The sequence below is a fragment of the Serinus canaria genome, chromosome 2 (genome assembly GCF_022539315.1).
Source record: "Serinus canaria isolate serCan28SL12 chromosome 2, serCan2020, whole genome shotgun sequence".
NCBI classification, from domain to species: Eukaryota; Metazoa; Chordata; class Aves; order Passeriformes; family Fringillidae; genus Serinus; species Serinus canaria.
In genome coordinates, this window is record NC_066315.1 from 144,484,088 (window position 1) to 144,500,001 (window position 15,914).

Sequence of the window (15,914 nt, forward strand, 5' to 3'; positions counted from 1 at the left end):
TTGTAACTAAGTGTGGTGTACAAAGGATTTCTTCCTGATTACAAGGAGAAAATTCACAGAAATAAAAAAGATTTGTGCATTACTTCTCCTCCATATATTAAAACAGGCTTCTTGCATAACTGTTGCATAGGCATATCTTAGATGTAGTATTTCTTTAGTGCCATACAGATCCATCTACTAAATCTGCTATTCTGCCTTTAAGCTCTATTTGCTTATGGTACAAGAATGAAAAATGAAAACACAGAATAATAGTGCAGATTTTCTTTCTAAACCTTACTTCTACTCTAAGAGTTTAAAAGACCCACTTGAATTTAAAAAAAATTACACTATACTTTTTTCAGAGGGATTCAGATACCAAATGAATTGTTCAGGAGTATTTAAATCCATGAATTTAGTACTTCAGGGCTCCAGAGTTAACTGGTATTTCTGAACCTCAGACATAGCACACAGTGATCATTCAGCAGTCAGTGGACAAGAACAGGCTAATGACAACATGTAAGGGCACAGAACAGCATTGTCCTGCCAGTTCTCAGGTCCTCTTATTTAGGGAAGTCTCCTGTGCTCCCTGGCTGAGGCAGCACAAAGGCTTTAAAGGCACAGTTCTTGAGATTCAGTTTCTATGCTTACTGGAGTTATACCTCCTGACTACAGTATAGTTCAGAAGCCTTTTCTCATCTCAATTTCCTGCATCAGACATGTCCTCTGACGTACGACAAGCCCTCCAACCACACTGCTCTGGAGTGGTCTGCAAATAAAGAGGTTTAGTAACTAAAGAGCTGAAGTGGGAGTTAAGGAGGAAATTAAAGTGAAGGAAATTGTTTAAAACACGGGTCTAGCACTATCTAGTGGCAGTAGGAATATAAACTACTGCTTTACCAATTATGCTGTACATCTGACAAGAAAGACAAGGAAAGTTACACCATTTCAGTTGTATTTTTTCCCTTAGACTCAGTCTGAGCATGACCAGTGTTTTCCTTCTTTGTATCCAATTATGTCAGGTGATAAGGAGCACTGTAAATGAATTAATGAAAGTGTTACCTCTCCCTCCTCTGCAGTAGCAGAAGGACTTCCTATCCAACATAACACAGATCCTGAGAAGCAGCAAAGTAGGGACACACCAGGGTGATTGCTGAGTTCACATCAGTGAGGTTTAAATCAGTCCCCACACCAGCATTCTGGCATCAAATTCCCAAGATCTGAGAATTGTTTACTAAGGCACAGCCCATTGACTCAACACACTCATGTTATCTTGTACTTGCACTGATAAATCAGGGCACCAGAATGCAAGGTATAAACAGAGTTTGGGGCAGTTTGCTGCATCCAGCCAGGCTTGCCAGCTCCATTAGTACTGGCCACACCACATCCCAGCTGGTTCTAGCAGGAGACCTGCTGCAGACTCCAGCTGTCCCTGGGGATCCAGCCCAGCCCATGGGACCTGGACAGGCACAGGGCCAGCTCTGCATTCCCATCAGGCACCTACAGACAAATCATGAGCCCTGAACACATTCCTGTCAGCTCATGTAAGGCCAGTGGGAATTTTACATCTCCTGGGTTGCTACAGGATGTCTACATGCCTGATCCCAAACTTCCAGTGCTTAATTTGAATTCACCCTTTGCCAGATGAAGATAGATTTCTTAGCACAATTACCTGACATATTCCACAACACACATGCTCAAACAGTAACACTTTTCTCTCTAAATTCTAACATCTGCAAAACCAACACAATTCTTACTCTAAACCAGTTGAATTAGAAATAGACTCTTCTCTTTCTTAGGAATATAATCACATTACACTGCTCATTCTAAACCCTTATCCATTTATTGCCACAGACTGAGAAATCTTCCTTGATTTTTTTTTTCTTACCAGGGTGATTTGTTTTGATGTGAGATTTTATAAGTCGATCTTCAGAAAATGACTTCTCACACACAGGACAGGAATAACTCTTTTTATCCTTAAGTGAGAAAGAAAGAGATTGCATTTTCAGTCTACTGGTATAATCACTATAGTCATTATTCAGTAATACATGGTTCTCAACAAAGTTATAATTCAAGGTTCAGTTTTTAAGGAAAAAATGAATGTATTTATAGTGAAATAAGTGAAGGAGAAATATTAAAAGACTCTAAGCACATCATTAATCCTCATGAATACAGGGCTCTAAGTTACAGCAGATGAGAATATGCACAATAAATGTAAGCATTATCTTCTGACTGACTCTGTAGAAAATCAGGAGTCAAAAGATCAAGTCACAGAACAGAAGAAAATGTATTTGATGTAAGCAGTAATATTTAGGGTTTTTTTCTTCTTTTTTTCACAAGTCCACCCTTCTGAAATCAGGATCAGATCTTCTGAAGACAACCACCACTATGTGGACTTATAAAATGTCCTGAAATTGAGCAGCAGTTAACAATAACAGATGTCATTACTTATTCAGTGTCTACATTTCTCACTATTTTATAAATATTCAGCATTTTATGTATTAGCAATAAAGTCTTATTCTAGTATTTTGATTTAAAAACTACTGTGGATTTTCTCAGTGTCACTGATGTTATAGCAGATTTAACACTATCAATCAAGTTCAACTGGAGAGTTTTGATGTCATCTCTTCCTATATATATTCCTATATTCCTATCATTTTAGTCTAATTGTAATTTTCCTTTTTTTACAAATGCATCTAACTCCTAAAAATGTAGGAATTTTCTCCATTACACTTTAAATTAAATAATGACAATCACAATATAAATTGGAGAGATTGAACTTTCCAGAAGTACCTGCCTGGCACTGGATGCGCAATCAAATGAGTGGGTCATAGTCACCACTGCACTGAGTAGATTCATTTATGAGTGGCTTATCAAAACCACAGATGGAGGGAGTCAAGTTAGTCCTGACAGCTGGGCAGGTGCCCAGGTAACACAGAACCTGGCTGGAGAGGTGCAGCTGCCCACCTAGCAGAGATCTCTGAAAAGGTGAGCTGAAGCCACAGAACAGACACTTCACTACTCATTCCAGGACAGAAAGAGTATAGAAGGAAGATTATTGATCAAAATGGGACAGACCCCTGTGTTATGAAGGAGAAATCTGGAAATCCCAGGAGGCTAAGGGTCCTGGACTCTACCAGTTTCTGACCTTTGACCAAAGACCATCTTTGAACAGCAAGGAGGACTGTACAAGGAGGTCATTATTGCCCAGATGCTGCAGTTGTACATGGACACCTCTCTTGACAGGAAAGCAAAAACTGATGGGTTTTCATGGCAGACAGGTTTTGGAATATGATGCAGTGTTTGCAGTCAGTCTCATGTACCTGTGAGAAACAAATCCCTGCGTTGAAGTTCCTACAAGTTAAAACCAGCAGTGGCCCTAGAACCCTTGGGCTGAAATGGCAATAAACACTCCCACAACTGGAGGAGATGGACCTCTCACTGCCACTGATGTGGCAGTGGCACAAGGAGAATTCTGCCTGAGCTGACAGCTATTTGCTCCTGTGAGAAACCTGCACCAGGGACTGGGGATGGCAGCTACACAAGGATTACCACCCTGAGGGCTGTACCTTGCTATGCTGGAGTTTGGGCTGTCATCATTTAAGCCCTAAGAATCTTAAGGGAAAAAAAGGAACATCAGAGAATACTAGATGAGTCTTGGAAGAGATTCAAGGAGCCTGCAAAGCTGACAAAACCTTGAAAAAGAGCTGTTAGTTTGTGGAATTAGACTTTCTCAAATGATATAACCAAAATATGCTACTGATGATTTTGGATTTCTATCTGAACATGTTACTCCAATAAAGATTGGTAGATTAATCATAACAAACTGCATAGCAATGTTTGCACCTTTTTAAAGATGTAGTTGCATGATCACATTTATAATTTGGCACATATAAGAAAAACAGCACAAAATCATTTAGGGGATCTTGAGCTGAAATGTGTTGACAGATCTCAGTCTGTTCCTCAAACTTGCTATATATCTGATTTCAAAATATACAATAAACAAAGGGGAAAAAATAGTATACTTTTAATGTGCAGTTGGGTGTTGCTGGTTTTTAATACTCATTGAATTAGGTATTTCTCAGTGTGGCCAGAACATTGAGAAAAATGTTAAAAAAGAAAATAAAAATTCAACACTCCACTACACACGCGCTACTTCAGCTGAAGTGCTGTTAACTGTGACAACTTCACATCCTTATTAATATTCCTGAGGAAGGCAAGGCTCTAAGCCTATATCTTAGAGGAAAAACCAAAATAATCAGTAAATGCATCAAGAGCTATAGAGCAATATGAATGGATGGGTGCTGAGAACTCTTCTTTCCACAAGATGATGGTAACAAAATTCTTCAATAATGAAAGAATGCCAACAGCTTTTTTCAAGCTGTTAGAAAGTTATCTACACCAAGTTCTGCAGAAGTGATCTTCAAAAGGGTTATCTTTTGTAGTGCAACAGAGCATGCTAGGAGCACTGAGTCCTTTCAAAGTGTGGCTCCAGTTCCTCACAGAGAGTGCTCAGCTGAAGCCAAACCTTTCCTTGCTGGGTATCCAGGCCAGTGCCAGAGTACTGGAGGTTATGCTGCCAGCTTGGAACGCTTAAGTGTTCTACTGCTGCTGCCCTGAGAGCTTGTGTGATTCCTTCAGTGCCATCCCACCAGTCTCAAAACAGCCTTTAAAGATCGCCTGTTGCAAATGAAGCATTTCAGAGCACCCAGACCACAACACACAGCCCCAGAGAAGCTCCCCTGCTCCACAGCTCCAGCTCTTCAGGTGCCCTGGCTGGAGGTGATGACAGAAACCCTTTGAAGGCTGAGGTTGCAGAAATACCTGAATCACATACTCAGCAAGCAAGTTCTCCTCTGGTAAGAATGAAAGTTATTTTTCCTATGCCTTATTGGAATACCTGCCTTTTAAATGCCTTTGAAGGTTTTTTTGAAGGGCACGAACAGAAGCAAAGCATGGAGAGAACTGCATCCACCTTTGTTAGAGACCAGCTGCAAAGTCCAATCAGCTGTTTAAATTTCAAAGGCAATCACTGCCTGATATTTGCTCAACACCCCTATTAGCCAATTTGAAAAAATAAAAGAAACTTAAAATAATTTCTAAATAAACGTAGGTTTTTGACTGAAAGTGTTGTTTACATTCCATAAAACAGGAATTAATTAGGTACTTTAATTAGAATTAAGTATTCTTAAACTTAGTGGAAATAAATTAGCCTAATATTTTCAAAATTTTCTTGTTTATACTATTTCTTAATTAAATAAGGCCACTTACATAATAATCACAATGCATTTCTTTTTATTTAAATGAATTAAAATTGTGCTAAGAAAGCATCAGCTATTTTGCATTATCCATTTTTAGTGCTTTGAAGAGAATTTTATTTCTCTGAGGCATGTGTTTCAAGATAATTCAAGGGGTAGGTATACAAGTATATAGTCCCAAAAATAAAAATTAAACCCCTCTACTAAATATTGGCACTCACAGAATATTTCCAGGAAAAGTTCCCACGACTCAATTAACACAACATTTGATTGCATCATTTTTTAGAGGAATTGAGGACCAAAGCCTGCTCCCATATTCATCCAGAAATTTAGATCCCACAGGATCAGAATTAGACCCCCCAAGTTACACTTCTGAGGAGTAAAGACCTCCAGAAATCTTCACCACAGTTGTCATGATGTTCAAATAAAAATTTTCCCCAAAGATTCCTGCATTAAACTGATGTCCCATTAAAATGCAACTCAGCTACAAGGATGTGATGTACCTAGGAAACAGCTGTGCACACATGTGAAGGAGGCTACAGAAAAATGTGCAGATGTTTAGACAGATTTTTCTTCTGGCAAGAAGCAGAACTCAGCTCACAAAATGACAAGCACCTGCATACAGTACTTAAGCACTTTCTTTTTCTGAAATAACTATTAGTAAAACAAATGCCAAGCTGACATTCATTATGGAAGTGAGGCCTAAGAGCAAAAGCTGCTTTCCAACTGAGTGCCTGGTCATTAGACCAAAGACGTTTTTGTTAATTGTTTCCCTTTGCCTTCTTGACTGCTCAGCAGCACTGCTGCAGAGGCAGAGGTAACACAGCCAGAGCAGTGACCATGTGAAAATTCTGTTCAGGAAGGGCAAATAAGTAATCAGAGCTTGAGCATCTCACATCCTACCAACAGCTAAGCTATTACATGAAAGGTCAACAGCATCATGGAGTTTCTAAGCATCCTTCCAAAGACAAGAACAATTTATATCCCAAAATGTGCATGAAAGCAGATGTAGGCACCTAATAATGGATGGTGGTTCTGGGTCTGAACTGCAGTTTTATACAGGTGCTAATGTTGCAGTATCAATTACATATAGAGACTTAAAAGATTTTCAGAGACAAACCTTTCTGTGAGTTTATCTGCTCAGCACACTGAGTATGGCAAAAAACTCTGGTACCTACTTCAGCATTGTTTAATTCCACACCCTGCTCTTTAATGTTACCCTGAGCTCATTCATAATATAAATTGTACTAAAACAATTTGAAACTGCCCAGCCCTTTCCTAGGTCCCTTGACACTGAAGTGATTGGTCATGTCACAGCTTGAACTTTGGAGGAGCTCAATAAGTGCCAATAAACATCAAAAATCTACAATAAAAGCCTTAGGAGCAAAAGAGGAGCGCTGAAAATCAGAGGATATATACAAATTTTAGGTTTTGAATGAAGCCATGCCTCAATTCCCAGGCTTCAAAAGTAAATATCTTCCCTGTAACAACAATGTGTAGCAAACACAGAAGGCAAGAGGCAGCACATTCACACTCCCCTTCATCATCTGCCAGGGAATAACCAAGCCCAAATTACAAGACTTGGGTGCTGCACAGAGAGTAAGGTGGGTGTCTATACAGTGATATAAACAAGGATGAAGGGAAAGCTGCTTTTCAATACCCATCATTTATCTTCTACAAATAATGCAGGGATCCAGCTGAAATGTAGCCAGCAAGGAGGTGATGAAGGACACCCATCCACACAAGAAACTGAAGTGAGATTTCACTATCTTCTGTCTCCAGAGAAGTTAAAATTTTATTAAGAATTGATTTTTCAAATGAAAATTAAAGTAGATTTCCACATTTAACTGTGCATAGATATATTTTTGAAGAAGTGGTCCTTTCACTAAAAAATACATAGAGTAAATATACCAAGCAGTGGGCACAAAGACCAATATGAGAATTGTCAAAATCTAATACATGAACTTTTTAATCCAGATAAATAAATATATTTGACAGTAAACATCAGTAAGCATGATTCTGAAAGACCTTGCCATCACAATGGTTGTAATTATGAAATCCATTTTCTCAGTTCTATGTAGAATTATGAAAATGATCTTCCTGATGGGAGCTGCTGGACATTCATCACACTTGAAAACCTGGTACTTACAGAAGGATATAGGAGAGCTAATTGTAGATTTTTTTTCTTAAGTGTTCTTAGACATCAATAACACAGATTTTTTTGCTATCAGACGGGCATTGTAAACATCATGAATTCAAAAACATTCAAAAAGTGTCTATTATGTGAATTTTCTGCACCTTTCACAACAAATTCGGATTCCATTTCAAATATTTACAGAAGGGGAGGATGCAAGGGGGGAAAATTTTCTTTTTTGTGTCATTTCTTCTGTTTGGTTTTAAAGTTCTTCAGAAGTAGCTGCTTAAGAAGAGTAGGAGGTGAAGTGTTGTTCTGTTCCAAATACCTTTAAAGTAAATTCAGCTCTTGGAAATATTGAACAATAGCCTACTAAGGCCTGGTTTTAGCACGTGGCATTCTGAGGGCTTTCTGAACAAGACAGGAACCTTTAAAAAATGTGATCTCGCTCCCAACACAACAGAAAATGTTAGATGTTCAACTGCAGCTAGGTGGAGATACTGGGAAAAAAATCCCTTTTAACAACTTAAATATCTTTTGTCTGTAGTAATTAAGAAGAACATATTTCCATTTTACACAAGTCATTTATTTATGAAGGAAGGGAATTCAGGTTCACAGATTGAAGTAATGTAACAATAGTACCAACTTTATTCTACTCACTCAAAGGATCTGAAAATACTGGGAAAACCAAAGACAGGAAATGGATACAGACATACTGCCATGGACACAGCTCTGAGAAGGTCCAAATATCCAGTTATTCTAAGTCAGATATTCCCAGAAGTGTGCAGAGAACACATAGGTTAGAACCCTGAGCTATGTCTTAAAGTATTATCACAGAATTCCAAACACTGAAGAAGACACTGAATTCAGACAAACACACATTTGGTTTGCTACTCACCAGATCTGAGTGAACTTTAAGGTGTGCCTGGAGCTTGTATTTATCTGGAGTGGAGTAATCACAATGTTCTGTGGGACATTTCAGCAAAATGTTGCTGTGTTTCTGGATGACGTGACGCTTAAGGCAGTTCTTGGTGATGGAAGAATAATTGCACTGGGAGCAGTAATATAAATGTTCTCGAGTGTGGGTTCGGACATGCATGTCATAGTGCACCTGGTACCAAAACAACTTGCCTGAAAATCAAATTAGACATAAAGAAAGTAATTCCTAAACAATTGTTAGTGAAAATTTTAAAAAATAACCGGCTTTCTTTCAGGACAAAACACATTGTTTGAATCCTGTCCCTTTTGTCCTTGATGAAAACTTGTCTACAGACCCTTTGCTACTGAAAATATATTTACAAATCCACCTTTGCCTAAGAAGATCATGTTATATGTCCTGAAAGAGCCTAACAAGGGCAACTTCAGTACATATCAATGACCTTTTTCTTAAGAAAAAGTCTTTTACATCTGCTCTCTTATGCAAAGAATCTGAATGCAACTGTACACTAAAAGAGATTGTCAAAATATTTTTTGTTACTTTCTTTCATGTTACTCTTTCTTAAAAGCCTCTTTGGCATAACAGCACCAAAAAGTTCAGAGCAATTAATCTAAAGTACAATGTTACATGATGTTTCAAAAACTTGTTTTTTCAGACTTTGGTTCCTTTCCCTTTTCAAGAATGAAAGCTACAAAATACATCCTGAATTGCTTCTCTTCCAGTTATGTAAACACAAACATTTTCAGTTAGAATGAGTGGAATGGTGTGTTACTCCCACATCCATTAACTAAAAAACCCAAACAATTACAGTCAGGATAGTCTTGATCTGATACCATGTAATTAAAATTCTCATCTCAAAGAACCTGATTCAAAACAAGACACAAAATATGCCAGTATCTATGTTTCTATTGTACAGAATGTATATTACTACACATCCTCCTACACTACATGAAAAAAATTGAATTTTGTATTAAGCTGATAATGAAGCTCAAGCATTAAAGCATGGACTGAACTAATGATGATCACATGCTTAACTCTGCTGTGCTTGGCCCCAGTGCAAGTTGTGACTTGGGGAGATGCATATGGACACAAATAATCTAATTCTATCAAATTTCACATCAACAGATAATTGAGCCTTGCAATGTACTGCTTTGCTATATTCTACTATAGCAAAGTAGAATATATAGCATACTATATAGAGTTTTTTTGAGGAGATTTTACTCATTTCACATTATATTTACAGCAAAAAATAAAACCCACTGGACCCCAGAACCCATACTGAACTACAAAATTAATACTGCTACAAAGATATACAATTATATCACTGTAAACTGGAGGAGCAGGAAAAAGATAGTTCACTGCATAAGATTTAAAAAATCCCAAACATAGTTCCACTGCTCCTTACCACAGTATTCACATTCCAAGTCTCCATAAACCTTCCTTATCCTCTCCCGCAGCTCAGTGTTCATTTGTCTCTTCTGCAAGCTGTCCAGGATCTGCATGAAGGCCACAGATCCACTCCCCCCACTGGCTGTAGCTGTGTTAGAAGAGGCTGCCTGAGGGCTGGTGGCTGCACCAGCTTCTGCTGCTGCCAAAGGGTCCGTGGGTTCTGCTGAATTTTGAATGGGTGGATTGCTTGTTTCTGATTCACCAGGAGGAACAGACTGGATTCTCTCTTCAAGAACTGGAAGGTTCTCAGTCATTGTGTTGTTCTGACTCACATCTAAACTTTTGTCTTCAGATAGTAAAAGATTAATTTCTTGACCCTGCTCATTTACAGAACTGCAGTGATTAACTTCCTCTTCATTTGGAGGAGAACCTTTAAACTCCTCAGGGCCAGCAGTACCATTTTTCAGCAGGAAGCAATTTGATGTTACACAGGGCTGAATGTCTGGGACTGCTACGTCTGTTGTCTGACATAGTGTCTCTGCTACATTCTTCACCAGATGATTTTCTAATTCTAAGGAAAGGACTGCATCAATTTGTACATCACCATTATGCTGACCATCATGGTTTACATCTGCAGCTGCTGATTCACCTTCAGAAGCAGATGGCTGTGGGGTGTTAACAGCATCGGTACTCGTGACAGTTGATTCACCTGCGGTTTGTGTCTGCTGTTCACCAAGGGCTTCTGGTTGGATGTCACCTCCTGGCTCAAGCAGGCAGAAGCTTTGGTTGATGGAACTATTAAAAACAAAATCCTCCTGCAGATCCGCGTGCACATCTTTGATGTGAGCACGGAGCCTCACAGAGCTGACAAACTTCTTCAGGCACACAGAACACACGTACACAAAAGGGTGCTTTCGAACGTGAAGCTCAAGGGCTTGGTATTTCGTGGCTCCATGGCCACAGAGCTCACAAGCAAAGGGTCTTTCATCACCATGAACGAGCATGTGACGGTCGCGGTCCAGCTCATTTTTGAACTTGCGCTCACAAATATGGCAGTCGTAGAGGAGCTGCCTTTTGCCCTCTCGTGTCATCAAGCGAAGTTCATCGAAAACATCTTTCACCTTTTTGTCTTGAAGGTCGTGAGTCTCCTTCATATGCTTGATCAAATTTTTAACATCTGAGTATTTCTTTTTGCAGAAACGACAGTGCTGCTTAATCTTCTTGTGAACCCTTTCGATGTGGACTTTGAGATGGCCTTTGCTGAGGCAGGTGAAGGTACAATAATCACAGCTGAACTTCTCCCCGGTGTGCTTCCGCAGGTGAACGTTCAGGTTGGCTTTGATGGCGCTGGCATAACTGCAGTAAGAACACTTGTAAGGTTTCTCATTTGTATGAATCCTCAGATGTGCTTGGAGGGAGTGTTTAAATTTGAACACCTTGTTACAGTATTCACACGTAAAAATTTTCAGTTGAGTTGGACCCAACCTAAAAAAAGCCAAACAAGCAGTTATATTTACAGGTAACATAATGTGTTGAAATTTCCCTAGACATTTATAATGGACAGAAATGCTTAGTTTAAAAAAAAATGTATTCTCCAAAGACATTTTAAATTATACAGTTTATTCATAGTTTATTTTCAGCTCTTCCTTTATTTAAAGGGCTCAGAAAAATACCCCAGTTTCATGAAAATGGATGGGGAAGCACTTCATTCGTATTCTGCATTAACACAAATATAAGTACTGAAAACTACCTGCTTGTTTTCATTGCCTGTTCATATGGGGTTTGCTGAATGGCATATTCTTGATATCCTTTTCGTTGTGATGGGTCTTGGACTATTGTGTCTGGAGTTTTGGGTTCACTTTCATGAGGTGAAGCCTCAAGAGGAACAATTTTTCTGGCTCCTTAAGGAAGAATGAAAAGAATGCTCATCAAACATTTCACACTAGAGACATGCATTGTCTATAACATAAAAGTGTAAATTAAACAATAAACTCTAATCATTAGTAAGACTTTTTAGTTCTGATGTTAATGATGGATACACTTCCAGAATCCATCAGTACTTACACCACAGTTCTGCCTAAAAAACTTGCCAGGACTGATAACTCAGAGCATTATTCATAGTGCTTGATGCCTGCTACAAGGAGATCCTACATCCAAACATTTACACCTTCAAAAGACTGTAAATCTTCTAAATAAAATTAGAATTTTTCTGTTTCTGCTTCATACTACATCCTTTGAAAAATTATGCCAAGCTGTTCAATCAGTTCCACAAATAAGGCTGCAGAAAAGTTTATTCTAAAAGACAACTTAGTCTATATTTAAAACTACGTACATCTTTTCCTTAAACTCCTTATATTTTGGGGCATATTGCCATCCCTCAGAATAAAATAATATGTTGGAACAGGCTTCCCAGGGCAGTGGTCACAGCTCCAAGCCTGACAGAGCCCAAAAAGTGTTTGGACAATGCTCTCAGGAACATGGTGTGATTCTTGGGGCTGTCCTGTGCTGGGCCAGGAGATGGACTCAGTCTTTGTGGAGCCTTTCCAACTCAGGATATTCTGATCCTGTGCTCCATGTGCACTTCTCAATCTCCACAGGGAGCAGAAGGGAGCTCCCAATCTCCATTGGGAGCATTCAGAGCTATACTGAATGCATTTAGTCCAGATTCCTGAAGATATTATTTATAAAATATAGGCAGTACTAACATAAAGTCTCTGAAACCACAGTTGGGGTTACCCAACAACAGGTGTGAAAGCTTAGTGAGGAGTCTAGGAGGACATGGAGGAAAGAAGGGCTGTAGACAACAAGGAGAAAAACATAAAGTCTGTGGGTCCTTCAGAGTGATTTTAAGTGGGAAATTGAGATATTTTGAGGAGAGGCCATATGGGAGTACCTAAAGCTACTGAAGCTTCTCCTATCAGACTGGACATCAGGCAATGGATGTACCTAAACAGATTAACTAAACTGCAATAGCTCTATTGCTCACTAAATTGGTTGCATCTAAAACCAGCTTTTTTGGAATACTGTTTTTTAATAATGCTTTCAGTTCTGTACTAGAGATTCTGCAGGTTCAAGAGAACTGATCTTCCAGGTTTTCACCCTAAACGTTACCAGAACATTGCAGCTTCTATTCTTCCTGTTCCTCCCTTTCCCAAAAATGTCAGGTTGTCCACAGGATTGCATCTCCCAAACTGCACTGTCCCAGGGAGATGGGATCTTGTCATTACAGCACAGGAGCCATGGCTCAGTCTGTGGGTTCAGTACAAAGGTAACAGAATAGACATCAGACACAGAAAAGTGTTCTGATAATTCAATACTTAAAATAGAAGCAAATTCTATATTTAGAGTGGCTCAGTTAAAAGAAAATAGGTCTTAAACTGCTTTATATGCATGATTGCCTCTTCTAGGCCTCCCATTTCTTGACTGTGAGACAAAGATTCTCATTAAATGCTCCACACTAACTCTCCTCTGTGCCCTTCTGCATTTCAGGATGTTTGAGCATTTTCTAAAAGGACTGCCAAAGTCTTTAATAGACTTTCATACTACCACTATAAAAATTTAATCACCTAAATTGGGTGAACTGAATATACACTCTAGATAAATACTAACTCACCAGTATTTTGCATACTTTGAGTGAGCAGAATGCTCCAAGGTTATCCTCATGTTATTGCCTCTACATTACCTATGCATTTCACAGAAAGACAAATGTCTTCAAAAACTTGAAGAGGGAGATTCAGATTTTCAGGCATGCTGATGAAGCACCTGCTCACAAAAGGCAATCATGTCCCCTAGTGGGAGGTTGTTAATTCCCACCCTTAGAAGCCAGGGAAGCATTAAGAAACATTAGATGCCTCCATCCACTTGGGATGCTGACTGAGAGTGCCAACAGACCAGCAGCCACAGCAATCACCACTAGATCACAAATTAATGACTACAGCACATGCCCAGGAAGCCAGAAAATTAGTTTCTAGGCTCTACCCAAACAAATCCCCACATGTCCCAAATCCCAAAAAAATGCCCTCAGTATTCAGGTTAGGGAAATGCCTAAGAGCAAAACAAACACAAACAAGGTCTTCTTTTTTATTAAAAACATCAAATGCCAATAAGGAAGATAAAGGTTTTCCTGCTTCCCTAGGCAATCATTTCAAGAAGTCAAAGCATATAAATATCAGGATAAAAAAAAAAAGTTTACTGTACTGATCATTTCCTTCACAAAAATCCTTCCTCCAGCACTATCATATCTCTATTTTAAAGGCAGAGTCGACTTTAGTTTACTAGACTTTATTTATGCCTTTTGCCTTCCTCTTTTCAGTCAATATCACCTAAGTAAATCTGCCTTCAGAAGAATAAGATTTGAGTTCTTCATGGCATTCTGGCAGCAGCTTCTACAGATAAGCATTACCCAGTGAGCCTCATCTCTTCAAACTCAGGGATGGCCTCCAGTGTCTTACAGTCTGTCCCTTAGAAAAACAGCCTGTCCTTCACTACAGAGTTCTCCAATATTTATCAACAGTCTAAAAGGTAATGGAGGTATTAGGAATGGATCAGAAATACACCAGGAAAGAACATCAACCTAATTCCTATTAATTCAACTAAATTCTGCAATTTTCTAAAGTTTCAAGTACAGATCACAAAAAAAAGGATAAAGAAGAACTTCAGAAAACAATAACAAAGACAAAATCAGAAGTGTTTTGTTTGGGAAAGGGATACAGAATTCAGAGACCTTCAGCCTGGAAAAGAGGTAACTGAGAGTGAAATATCAGAAAAAACTTTGTTATTAGCAATACTGTGGAAAAAAAAAGTGTGAATAATCATTATCTTGCAACCCACAAAAACCAGTTCAATGCAAACTTAAACTAATGGAATATGCACTTTAACCCCACATTTAATTAAATTATGCAACAATTACTGCATAATGTCACACAGACTGAAAATATAAATGCATACAACATGGGATTAAGACAAATTAATTGATACATATTAAATATGATAACCTAATGCAAACACCAGCTCAACAACTTTCAGAAACCAGAACTCTTTACATAATAAGTGTCTTTTTTCTTTCCTATAGAGATGCTGCATGCTGTCTTTAGAGCAACTTTTTTTTGTTTTAAAAAAGGACTTTATCTGAAGTATAAAAAAAATCTTCATAATGTAGGTATATATAACAGATTTTAACTGTACAGACCATGACTTTGATCTGTATAGTTAAAACAATGTGCTATGGATATGAAGTGAATATTTGTTTCTTTCAATCTCTTTTTGAAGGAATGTGTTTTTTCAGCTTCCAAAATATCCTGTGAAATGTGCTCCAAATGTGTGTGATCCATAGGAATACAGTTCTCAAAGTCATCAGAAGCCAACCCTACCCATAATGCCAAAGCTCTCCATGTAAAGCTACCTAACCCTCAACAAAAAGCTAAAATAAAAAGCAAAAGGACCATTTAACATTTGTGTAGGTTAGGTCACCCTGAGATTGAGCCCATTTTAATTCAGACAAAAATAGAAAGGCAGACCCATGCATGGGAGGACGAAGATTCCACCTTTCACCAGAGCTAGATTGGCTGAGCTAAATCAATCTGTAAACCCAAAACAACATGAACAGCTGCTCACATTCCAGAGGGGAAAGGTTTCATTTTCCTAATCTTGCCTAATTCAATGTTTGCTTTAAGTCAGCCTAAGGACAGCATCTTTTCTCTGGCCCTCCATTAAACCACGTTGGTGATGCCTGAAAAGTACCAGCACAGGAGTTCATGAAGAGGGTTAGAGAGGGGATCTACCTAAAATCTACATTGTATCTCTCCTCCTGCAAATACATTACTAATTTTCTAGTGTGTTCCACTACAGAAGTGCATCAATAGGCACAATGTGAAGGACAGAAATCTGGGGTTGGAGAACAGCACTTGCTTGTGACACAGCCTATATTTACTGACCAAGATACCTTGAAAAGGGGCAGTCCCAATCCTCCTCCTTTCCCCAGGAGGCTCATTTTGTCAGAAATTAAATCTATTCAGATGTCTCATAAACCCACTAACATCATTCCATGAGCTACAGAACAGAAATAATCTTTAAAAAGACTGCTATCAGTTAAAAAGACTGCCATCAGTTAAACTAAGTCAGTCCCAAAATAGTCAGTAAAGTTATATTCTTCCACTTCTTCCCCACAGCCCAAAAATTTTGATGGAAGAAGGAACTAAATGTTCATAGATTACAGATAGAA

The 15,914-nt window shown here is 38.6% G+C and overlaps 1 protein-coding gene across 2 annotated transcripts in view; it reads right to left on the reverse strand.

Annotated features, from left to right (window-relative positions):
* ZFAT (zinc finger and AT-hook domain containing) overlaps window positions 1-15,914 on the reverse strand; it is a 77,622-nt gene that overhangs the window by 32,788 nt on the left and 28,920 nt on the right. For both annotated transcript variants that reach the window (XM_009088274.4, XM_018914116.3), the window contains exons 5-8: window positions 11,445-11,595; window positions 9,711-11,179; window positions 8,267-8,499; window positions 1,865-1,952 (exon numbers count right to left, since the gene is read on the reverse strand). In XM_009088274.4, coding sequence (XP_009086522.1) covers window positions 1,865-1,952; window positions 8,267-8,499; window positions 9,711-11,179; window positions 11,445-11,595 — 1,941 coding nt within the window. The remainder of the gene's footprint in view (window positions 1-1,864; window positions 1,953-8,266; window positions 8,500-9,710; window positions 11,180-11,444; window positions 11,596-15,914) is intronic.